The sequence below is a fragment of the Cariama cristata genome, unplaced genomic scaffold, assembly GCF_000690535.1.
Source record: "Cariama cristata isolate BGI_N322 unplaced genomic scaffold, ASM69053v1 scaffold24003, whole genome shotgun sequence".
Lineage (NCBI taxonomy): Eukaryota > Metazoa > Chordata > Aves > Cariamiformes > Cariamidae > Cariama > Cariama cristata.
The window spans coordinates 3006-14482 of record NW_009609270.1 but is presented as its reverse complement, the minus strand read 5'-3'; the positions used below and the strand labels follow the sequence as shown (position 1 = coordinate 14482).

Below are 11477 nucleotides of genomic sequence, written 5' to 3'. Positions count from 1 at the left end.
CACATCCCCTGAGCTGCAGAGCCCAAAGGCAGTAGCCAGTGCAGGAGAAGCTGTGGGGCAAGCTGGTGATGCTCAGCAGTTTCTTCTCACAGGCGGGCCCCACAGCCCACCCCCGGTTTGCTCTCTTCGCTCTGTTTTGTGCCTTTCCCTATAAACCACATCCACCAGAGTCCAGGTAGCCCAACTCGCACCACTCCTCACGTTCTTGCCTGCACATGGGCACGCAGGCCCCATTGAAAACAGGGCAGGTGGTCCCTGAACAGATCCTGCCCTGACTCCAAGCAGTCTGCCACAAGGGCTGATTGTTGGTATAGGTTAGCTTTTTTTTTTTTTTTAATTCAATAAGAAAAAGCAATGGATAAGAGGGAAAATTGGCCCAGAAAGCAGCAGGAAAGACTTGTATGGAAGAAGCATTAAGGCTCCCAGGCTGCAGGGCTCTGCAGCAGCCTTCTGTAAAGCAGGGTCAGCTACAGAGAAAGGCCATGGCAGAAGCAGCCACTTTGCACTCCTCCTGCCAGACATCTGCACAGAAACCGAAAAGCAGATGGCAGATCCCGAGGAAAGGAGCCATTACGGAGTGCAGGCTGGCGTTGCTGGCACACAGTCCCTCCCCATCCATGGCTAAGGCAATATGGCAATGTCCAGGCCTGATGAACTTCAGCTCTTGCCCCAGAGCAATGTCCAGGCCTGATGAACTTCAGCTCTTGCCCCAGAGCTCTGGTTCTGGGAAGCCAGCCACCTCTCCCACCTCACTGAAGGGATGCACGCCTTGCATGAACGCTAGTTTGTATTTCAGTCGGATGGGATCCTATGAGAGAAAGGAACAGAGAGGGGGGCATGTCATGGTTGCAGATTCCTGGTCCCCCTTCAGCCTCACCCCTTGCAGCCTTGCTGCAGTGAATCAGCCTCTGAAAGGGGAGAGTAACACTTCTGCCATACGGAAGGTTTAGGCTGAACAAGACCTGGATCTTCATAAGATACATAAAGAGTGACTGGGAGACCTGTGCAAGCCACCCAAGGGCATGCTTGGCAATCCAGGCCTGGCCAGCCTTCTCAGTGACAGAGAATTCCTTACACCAATCTTCAGTCTCATAATTATTCACCAATGCAACAGAACTGCCACCCATCGCTTGTGCCTTGCGTGGCCTCGTGTTCCATCAGGCACAAACAACTGCACAGTGTCTACCAGGAGCCATCTCTGCAGGTAGACTGAACCAGAACTGTGCGGACCTCTGCAGCAACTGCCCATTTGATCCTTCAGATTATAGCTCTGGAACGCTGTTTCAGTGGGAAAAATGTCTTCCCGGCACAGCCCAGACTGCTCTCTCTCTCCCCTGCATCTCCCCGCTAATAATACTCTCCCCATCTTTCACAGAAATACCCCACCCAGTACAGTGATGTCCCGAGTGCTGCACCAGCAGCATCCATCACCACAGGTACCTTGTGTGGATTGGCGAGCAGCAGGACCTGGGACACCACTGCGGGGGGGAGGAGAGGGCTGAAGGCAGGCAGCTCAGAACCAGATGCTGGTTGTAACTTTATTTTCATGGTCTGAAAGAGAAAGCAAAAAGAATGCTTTTTGGTCCATGCTGAAAAAGGACTGGAAGTATTATCAAGCCACAGAGCTGGTTAAAGATACATCAGCCAGATTTTGTCATTTAATGAAAAGCATGCTTTTCCACAGCCTGCATCTAAAGGCAGATATTCCTAAACAGACAATTCTGTGCTGCACACAGCCAGGCAGAACGAGTGCCTTACCCAGGAGGCTAAAGCAGAATGTCTGGAGCCCTGTCTAGTTGTCGCAAGGCCAGGGATATACTCTGTGAAACAGGGACCCCCATACAACAGGTTCACCATTCAGAGAAAGCGAGCCACGCAATTTCTGATGAGCAAGGCAAATCCTAAGTGAGAAAGGTGAACCTTCTCCTCAGGACGTTTCTGAGTAGTCCCACTCTCTGCTACTTGTCACAGGCTTCTCACCTTTGGGACTGCAGCCTGGAACACTATGTCCTTAATTGGTTGAGCTGATGTGCTCAGCATGGAAAGAACCATCACCAGCACATCTGGTCGGCCAGGAGCCGGGTCTCTGGAGAAGTGGAGCATAGCCTTGATACCATTCCTATCGTACACAGTAAGTGGACAGATACTGCCTGCCGGAGACAAAAGGAGAATCAGAAACAAAGCACGGATTCCCCTCCCTTCTGAGGGCAGAACAGCAAAGATGGGATAAGGAACAGCAAAAAGGAAACACACATACAAAGTTTTACTTCCTCCAGCAAACTCACAGACCAAGCAGCATACATCACCTGCCTGCGATGTACATTTCGCCTTTAAGGCAGAGAAAAGAATCTGAATGTCTAAATTGGAGATTTAGCAGCTCAGATTTCAACAGTCAGCTAGAAATGTCAGGTATGGATGCAATATATTTACGATGGTAAAAGCAAAACATAACTCTTCAGCACACACAAGACTTAGCTGCCTGTCACCATTGCCTGGTATATCCACACCTGACTATCACCATCCAGCCCTTCCAAAAACTGGTAAATCCGTCATTTGAGAGACTGAAGTCAGAGACAATCAGGTCACAATATCTTTGCACCTGTCCTCTTCCAAAAGTAGCGGTGGCCAAGGCTCTGCGGTACTCTTAACAGGACGTGCCCCTGGGGTGCAACTACTCCGTGAAGTAGTTGCAGGGCCGGGCCATACGGTGTTAAATCAAAAAGCAGAGGTGGAAAGAACAGCTCAGTGCTAGGAAGTGGGACAACTCCCATTCATAGGTATCTTTTAAGCCTCTGGAGAAGAACTGCTTGAAGCTTGATTAAAGGTGCTAAGGCCAAAGAGTTTAAAAGCACATTACAAAGATTAGCCAGGACAGGAAACTCCTGACTACCAAGTAGGGAGGACAAGGACATTTCCACGGTAGGATCCCTATCACTTGCTCAAATTCTCAGGTACATTAAGTCCTTCATAGAACAGTCATTACTTTTCTCCAGGTGACCCACACAGCATGAAGCTACTTCAGCTTGCTCCCCTGCAAAAATCACAGAAGAGCTCTAGTAAGCCTGTAGTAAGCAGAGCTGGAGCACAGAAATCATTGCACTTACTCGGTGTAATTGAAATTAAAGGGACAAAAAGGTTTTCTAGAGAAGCATCATAGGAAGCTGGATGCAAAGAGGCAGCAGGCTTCAGCTCGTAGCCTAGACTGGAGAATGAAGTATCTGCCATTGAGCTATTTGGAAGATCTGGAAAGGGCAGTTTCATTGGTGATAAATCCCTGGAAAGAAAAGCATGTAGAAAGCTTATATTAACTGGGGAAACTATACGGTATATACCATCTTCTGCTGTGTCCATTTGTATTCCCAATGTCTCATCCCTTTTAGGTACAAAGAAAGTAAAAAAGAACTCAGAGAGTGTAAGCGAGAAATCCTACCATCTTCTGCTGTGTCCATTTGTATTCCCAATGTCTCATCCCTTTTAGGTACAAAGAAAGTAAAAGCTTACACTCTCTGAGTTCTTGAGAAATCCGAAAACTGTCTTTATTTTATATGGAAAAATTTGCTGTTTCAGCATTCATTCAGGCAGACTTTGATTTCTGTTAACTATCATGAAACTTTGTTTCAAGGCTGTGGAAGTCTACTGTCCGTATGCACAGACTCTCTGGAGCTGTAGTCAGTGAGATGAAAGTAAATCCTAGCTCAAAGACAATGCAAGAAGCTGGGAATCTCCCGTAAAATTTCTTGGCTTGTATTATGGCAGACTGGATAAGCGTATCGTAATGCTCCGAAGATCTGTGGATGATTAATTTGGTTCACAAACTGTTAGGCTTCCCCTGAATGCCTGGACACTACTTTGTTACAGCCTGAATAAAGCTGGGGAAGGTATTTTTTGAGTCACGAGTTATTATAAAAAGACCTCATTGTAAGGTTTTTGTTCCTTTAGCTCAAGATCACCTTGTTACTAAGCCATGGGATTTGTCTCCCCAAGTTTCTGACCCTTGGAAGGTCCTAGTGTGCAATTAACAGGTGCGTAACTGCTGCTTAAGAGGCAACGTGCAGGTGGATAGCTTGCCATCACTAACCAGTGGTAGTTGAAAGGTTTTCCTAAACCTCACTGCTGTAAAACAGTATTCCTCTTCTCCAAAGTCAGACTGTATTATGCAGGGTTTGCTTACAAAGATGATGTCCTGGTCCTGGATGGTGGAGAGAGCTGATCAGCCTGGCCCTGAAATTCATTCTTCTCTGAACAGCTGTCTTGCCAGCTCTCCTGCAGTCCCGGTGTTTGAACAGCACTTACAATTTCACCATATCCATTGTGTACAGCAGTCTGAAAAATAAGGCACTTCTGGTTCATGCTGTAGAACACCAGCAAAAATCAGACCTGTTCCACTGAAAAGAGCCTCATTGTTAATAACACTGCTTAAAGTAGAAATAAACATGAGTAATCTGGTTACAAACTGCAACCGAGAAGTTCATTGCCGTTTCCCTTCAGAACAGAGTGGTGTAAAAAAAGGCTGCCAGAGAAAGTGAGATCAAGAATCATGTCTGATTTTTGTTCTTTGAACCTTATGGACTAAAGTACCTGAGGATCACTCACCTCTGCTAAGCCAAAATCAGGTGGTGGTTTCTGTACAACAGGAGAGTTGTTGAGACCTAATAAAAGATGCCAAAATGCCACAGATCAATTACAGAAAACAAGGGCTTTCCACAGTTCCTCCTTTGTTGTTTAACAGCAGTTTGACTACAGTCTAACACCATTCAAGAAACTACATTCTTGAAAACTTGTGGCTGAAAGGGTCTACTTTCTCTTAGGACCGATGTTAAAATCAAAGTACTCCTATCTTTCTGAAACGCCACAAACCCTAGTAACAAGGATAACGCTGCACTCAATTGCATATACAAACCTAATGACTTTAACTCCTCTTCGAGTAGACAGGTAGAGGTTGTGCTGCCGTGGCGGGAGGCAGTGGTTACGTTCGCAAATTGGTCTGTAGGAGATGGGGATGTTGCCTCCAGTTCAGAGAAGTCAATCAGCGTATAGCTCTTCATGCGTCTTGGGGCTGGCCGGCATGCTTTGGAAACAGCAGAAAGAGTTAAAGAGAAACCTGAAAGGAACAGTGTATTTATGGGTACAGCCATGCCTGCAAGGATTCATAGGTGAAGAACTTCAGGAATATTTTCTATCAACCATCATATGTAAAAGAAAACAATAGTTACGCGATAGTTTTCCTGTGTTATAGGATCTTCTCCAATTTATTCTCATTTATTCTCTGAGTAGCAATTTTCTTCCAAACTCCGCGCACACACGACGTGCAGGAGCAGAGCTGTCGGGGAACGCTGCAGGGTGCTCTTTACCTGCTCCATCGGCAGAGCTGGTGGCTGAACCTCCTCCACCACCATTTTCAGGGCTGGCTACGATCTGCCGGTACCGTCCGAGTGCCTGTGTGAGCTTGTCGTTGGCCTGCAGTATCTCAGCTGGAAAACGAGAGAAGAAACAAAACACTCACGTTCTAACACAAGGGTCAGTTCCACAGCGCTCTCCAAACTGCTGATGAGAAAGGGACAGTGCATCTAAGGACTTGCCTGGAGCAAAGTCTAGCAGGACAATCTGCCCTAAGCTCCTGACTAGTTTTTCATTCCGTTTCCTGAAGTGCAGCATTTTGCACATACATCTGCTGATTTCAGGCCTGCCTCTCATTTATCAAGATCACTTTGGCATCTGATCCTATCTCTAAAGTACTTATAGCTCCTGCCATCTGTTATGCGCTCTGTTGTTCTCTGCAAGTTTTCCGAGTGTCCTTAAGTCTATAATCCAGCACTCCACAGCTGAAGAACCCCGGCATTCATGGGTATGAATGAAATGTTTGAGGCACAGCTGAGCTCTTACGGTTGCTGTTTAAGATGTCTGTTCAGCAAGGCATCACTTCAGTCAGGTTTTCAAGGCGTATGGACAAGACTGTGAAATGCAATCCTCTGGGAAGGGCTAAATTTCACAACTGTGGAATTCAAAGACTCTGCTCATACCTCTCCTTGGTATTGTATTTACCAAATTCAAAAAATATTCTCCCTTCTGTGTTTATAGGCAGGGAGAACTTCAATCTCTGTAGAGAAAAGACCTCAAAAGCCTTCAGTTCTCTGAACAGCAGAACTCCAAAAACTCTGAAAACCACCTCAACTGCATTCACTGGTTAACTCTGGGCTCCAAGTGAAAATTATTAGCTTCCTTGGAGAGGAGTGGGAGCAGACTGATGCCACTTCCCACGGGCATAGTTTAAAGGTAAAAGTGGAAAGCTTTGCCAGCAAAGTGGCAAGTGGCTAAGCATTCCCGCTCTCAGAGGAACCCCACTTGTCAAAGCAAAGGTAGACAAACTTCACTGCAAAGAAATCAAAGGACAGTGTTGGCTCTTACCTAGAGCCTCATCATCATCAACTGTCTCACTGGCAAGGCGAAAGAGCAGCGGCCTCAGCTTCTCACAGCGTTGAAACAGAGTCTATGGAAGGAAATGTTTCACGTCATTGCTCACGAAATCCCAGACACTCTGACACTTCTCTGTCGCCGTCATCACCTGTAAGTGATGCTACCTCTAGAAGAGGAAGATGCAATTTCTGCCCAGGTCCAGACAAGGGGTATCAATGCTGCGTGTTGCTGCAGTCTTAAAAATTCACAGTGGCCTGGAAGCACAGCCACCGGATCAAGGAGGCTTTGCTGGTATCTCCTGAGCAATTACATCCTCTCTATGCATACAAGTGTAAGATAGATCAGTGTAAAATTACTCAATTTAAAAGAAAAATTATCCAGGCATGAATAGATCGATCACAGTACTCAGAGGGAAGTATTACAACCTAAAGTTTTTTTAATTTGAGAGTCTGGTAGGCGTCCTACTGGAGTTTCAGGTATTTGGAGGCCATAAAGCTATTCTGACAGTCCTATTAGTGACATCAAACGTTTCCTTGGTTCACTGATACTTATGGGCAGCAGCAGATCGGTGAACTCTGGGCAGAAAAACAGGAAACCATAGCACAAAGCGCAACTTTGTGCTTCTCTGGTCAGATCTCATCACATCCACCTAACCATGCCCAGGCGCAAGGGGATTCCTGTGTGTTACACCACTGTTGGAGGAAGAACCATTTCCCCATAAGATACCACAAGAAGAGCAGCTAACCTGGGCAGAAACTCAAGCCAGCACAGCAGGAGACGGTTCCATTCCAACTTCCAGTACACCGATGGGAGGAACCGTTATTCATCAAATAAGTTAGAAACTTTTTCTGCCATGGCAATGCTGTTTCCCTGGCAGAAGCTGAGTGCACCGTGCTGCCCTTTGAATCCTGTTGCCCTGGGCCCTCCCAGGCATAGCGAGACAAAAGAACTTCTTATGCAGGAAAAAGACCATTTACCTGTAGGGTCTCCTGGTCAGATTTGGATAATTCTTCTCTCTTGTAGTTTTCCAGTAATTCATCCATACGTTTAACATTCTCAGAAACCTCGCCGATGGTATTCACTCTTCTGGACACCTTAGCTGACTTTTCTTGTTCCTTTCATGAAAAATGAAATAAAAGTAGATGATGATTTGGCTAATACAGCCAGTGCATGGGCTTGGCTGGGGCACTCTGGATCACACTGGTTGGGGAGTTGCTTCCTATTAATATCTTACTGCAGGTAAAGGAGGGACAAAGCAGCGCGGGTAAGGACTCACCCCCAGCAGCTCCAGTATCAGTGCTGCACCGCACCTCCCTGGCAAGCATGGAGACAGAAACCTCCTGCCCTTCTCAGGGCACCCTGGCCGCTGTGCTGGTGCACACGGAATTCATTTCACCACAGGCGCGAGTAAGACTTCAAAATTAGAGTTGGGAGTCGGCGGCTTCTGCCATACAGAACGACACTCAAAATGACTGCAGGGATTTCGTTAAATCAGATCAAATCTCCTATTTCTGCAGAGAAATGGGGTGCTCTTTCAGATGGAAAATGAAAACAGACGTGCCAGACGTGCGCACACACACTCAGGGCGTGCAGAAAAGAGGCAGTTCTATATAGATGTGGCTTTTTTCCACCTGGGAACTGAGTCTATTTTTGAAAACTTTCTGTTGCTAATGCAGTACTACTGCTAGGATCCCACTAATGATGGAAGTGTCCCGCCATGCAAGCTCCTGGGTATACATAGTCCCTCTTCCTGGCAATGGCATATTTTAGGGAAACAAAACAAAACAATCCCACACTGTAACTTTGGAATAACAAATACTGAAAAACGTCCCTCCTCGGGGGCAGCATTATAATCAGGTATAGACAGTCCCCTGGCAAAACCCGAACTGCCAGGTCCCCTCCCACCCTCCCCAGCTTCTGACCCGCGGAGCTCCCTACCTCTTTCATCATGCTCTTGATCAGACGGTTGGCAGCCTGCAGGTCTTCAGCGTGGTTGCTCTTTAAAAGCCTTGCTAAGAGCTGTTGAGGGGAGAGCATTGGACAGCGGTGAGCAGCGGTCTCTAGGTACTATACTACAGGCACACATCACATAAGAGCAGGTATTGAGAGACATCCACTGCCATTACAGTTTCTATAATCCTGGAAATACGTGGGCTCACGTCCCATAATCTAATCCAGATTATAGTGCTGCCTCCTACAGCTGCCTGCACACGCTGTTTGGGAACAGGAACTCTCTGGCTCTGCAGAACTTCTGTAAGACCTGGAGAAACCCTCTCTCACGAAAGTTTAATAGAAAATGGTGTTTTTCTGTAAAAAAGTTTCACTTTTTGCTAAGCAAAAATTTCTGACAAAGCATCAAAGAATTCTCTAGCTGTTGTACAGCAAGAAGTATTAGCATTATTCTGAAGATATTCTGTCTGAAACAGCAAAAGCTCCCAAATGTGACTGAGCCTGTTTTCTCATCAGTACAAACCAGAGTGGGGGGGTAGGCATGGAAACCCTAAGGTTTACCTTGGATTTCTCTTCATCTGTGTCAAAAATAGAATTCTGAGGTCTCGGAGAAGGGGGAGGTAAAATTTTGTCTTCTGGCAATTTGGGGTCTTCTTTTACAATCCCTGGAATGGGTAACAATATTTGTTCAGTGATGCCTGAGCTGTTAAAACACCAATGCTCAACAGCCCGTTGGATTTTGCACCTATTTGCTTCACCCCTCCCCAGAACTTTACAGCGTGAGACGGAGAAGCAAGGAGTTGCCTTCGCACACACCCAGACAAGAGACTTCCCTTTCTCCCTTGAATTAAGCACAGCCCAAATGAGATGTTCAGGGTAGAAAATAAGATTCAGATGAGCTGAGCTCCCTCTGGGTGAATTGCTAAAATTTCCCCCAGCAAGGGAGCACACCAGGCCTGAGATCCGAGCTTGCAGGATTGCCACAATCAGCACGGCCATAAAGCGTAGGGCACCAAACCCGCACAGCCGAGGGCCAAAGGAACCCCTAACGCCAGCAGTGATGCTATGGACGTCTCCCCTCCTGCCTCTCCGGCCAGCACCACCGGCTCAGCCGACGACGACGCAGGTGTTGGATGGGCAGCGGTTCCTGAGAGGAGACCCCGGCAGGAGGGTGCCCAGCACCCCTGCTCAGCACCCCACCGGTGACGGTGCCGCAGGGACAACCCAGCCGGCGGCAGCCGCTGCACAAAGGAAAGGCGGTGGTGGCGAGGAAGCCTCACGCAGCAGGACTTGGGGGAAGGGTCGCAAAGCCATTTGATGCTCGAAGATGCACACAGCAAACCCAGTGGGAAGCCTCTAAACAAATTCCCTAATTCCCCTGAACTTCCACAGAAAGTACTTGGGTACTTTCTTAGTTAAGCGCTGAAACTTATTACCTGGGATATCAAGAGGGGATTGGACAAATTTCTGGATTACAATGCCGTTAAGGACTATTAAATATGACGGAATGGATGAAAAATTTGGCTCAGGATCTCTCTGAACCCATCCCTCATAATCCTGGGAGAGTATTCCAGGGCAAAGATCACTCTGAGTTTGTCCTGTGCCTTTTCCCTGCACAACAGCGGTGAGCGCTGTGTGAATAGAGGCCACGAGGCTAGCCTGATCTTTGACTCCGCTAAGTTATTCTTTGGCAAATCTCTTTAAACAGTTACACGCATCCTTAAGTACCCAAAGAGCCTTGTAAGTGTGGCCTTTGTCCTTTTTTCCTCACGCACCACATTTTATGAAAAAAGCTAAGTCACACATTGAAGAGGACAGACACCTGTGGTCTGAAAACATGTGACTTGGAAGGCTAAAAAGGAAACCGAAATAACAGAACTAAACCTTGTTTCTTCAGCATCTGATAAGCATCCCGGATTTTAACTTCCTGAGGAAACCAGACTGTCCAACTGAATATTACTTCTGTGACTCTTGACTTGACTTTTTCTGAAGACCAGGTTCCATAGTACTGAAAACAAAACAAAAAAGTAAAGTAAGACAAAAATATTAGAACCAAAGGATTAGTGCCAGATATGGCATACGGGCCTAGCCCCAAGTCGGTTGTGTGCAAAGACCGAGTAGCAAAGGGATTCCTGACACTTCATTCACACTGTTGTCAACTGTGTATCTTGTGGTACAGGAAACAACGTGTGTAGCTGTGGCTGTAAATACAAGGAATGCTATTAAGTATATGAGAATTACATAAATATTATATGACAATCAAAATAAAACCATTTCAAAGCTGCTCTGATCAGTTATTGAATCCGAAAGCAAAAGTAGGTTGTTTTATTTTAGTGAAAACAGTTCTGTACTTGACTTTAAATACTTCCCTTAACTGCCTGCAATGCAACTGGCACCACTGGCCTCAGCCAGACCTGGACAAATGAAAACTGAACAAAACGAGAAACAAAACTTACTGTCTTTTTTCAGCATCCGGACTCTTTCTCTGATTTCTCTCATTATTGCCTAAGAGCACTCGCTTTACTGTATTATAAAAACGTCAGGAAGAACGATAAAAGCCATACACAAACCTCCAGAACACCAGGCACTTTAAACTCACTAAATGATACCTGTTCTGTCACAACAACAGCAAAACTCTCTGTAGTGATACGTGCTTTAAACTTTGCTGTTCCACTGAAACACCTTTACCAAACCTGGGACTGAGAGCAGAGGTTTTGCTGTTCGGTTAAACATATCTCTGAAATCAGCTTTTTGCACCTCTGCCATTGAGATGATGTAACGGAAAACGAAGCCCCGCACAAGCGGTAAATGTGTGCAGGACCCACTGAAAAGGGGAATCGATGACTGAGTTGCTGAGAAGGGTACTGTAAGGAAGTCCCAGGCCTGCGATTTGATGTAGAGAGGAGCAAGGCGTGAAGATCACGTCGTCTCTGATAAAACAGGTCTCCGTTTTTCATCACGAGAGGCACTGCCAGGGGACCCAGTGCATCCACTCTGAACTCACAGCCCACTTAGCTTCTCAAACTAAAATTCTCATTTCTGGTGGCTGCTTTTCTTCTCAGGAGGCAGTGACCGTTCTGAGAAGCGCAGTGCTCCGCAGCAGGGAGCAGGAA

At 46.5% G+C, this 11477-nt stretch overlaps 1 protein-coding gene across 1 annotated transcript in view; it reads right to left on the bottom strand.

Moving 5' to 3' along the window:
- Positions 1 to 697: 697 nt before the first annotated feature.
- GGA2 (golgi-associated, gamma adaptin ear containing, ARF binding protein 2) overlaps positions 698 to 11477 on the bottom strand; it is a gene marked incomplete at its 5' end in the record, with an annotated part of 13126 nt that continues 2346 nt past the window's right edge. Inside the window, 13 exons of the mRNA XM_009697497.1 lie at positions 698 to 808; positions 1441 to 1551; positions 1981 to 2150; positions 3105 to 3274; positions 4172 to 4323; positions 4594 to 4649; positions 4901 to 5068; positions 5352 to 5471; positions 6406 to 6487; positions 7392 to 7529; positions 8353 to 8433; positions 8926 to 9029; positions 10249 to 10372. Of these exons, the coding sequence (XP_009695799.1) occupies positions 698 to 808; positions 1441 to 1551; positions 1981 to 2150; positions 3105 to 3274; positions 4172 to 4323; positions 4594 to 4649; positions 4901 to 5068; positions 5352 to 5471; positions 6406 to 6487; positions 7392 to 7529; positions 8353 to 8433; positions 8926 to 9029; positions 10249 to 10372 (1587 nt within the window). The remainder of the gene's footprint in view (positions 809 to 1440; positions 1552 to 1980; positions 2151 to 3104; positions 3275 to 4171; positions 4324 to 4593; positions 4650 to 4900; positions 5069 to 5351; positions 5472 to 6405; positions 6488 to 7391; positions 7530 to 8352; positions 8434 to 8925; positions 9030 to 10248; positions 10373 to 11477) is intronic.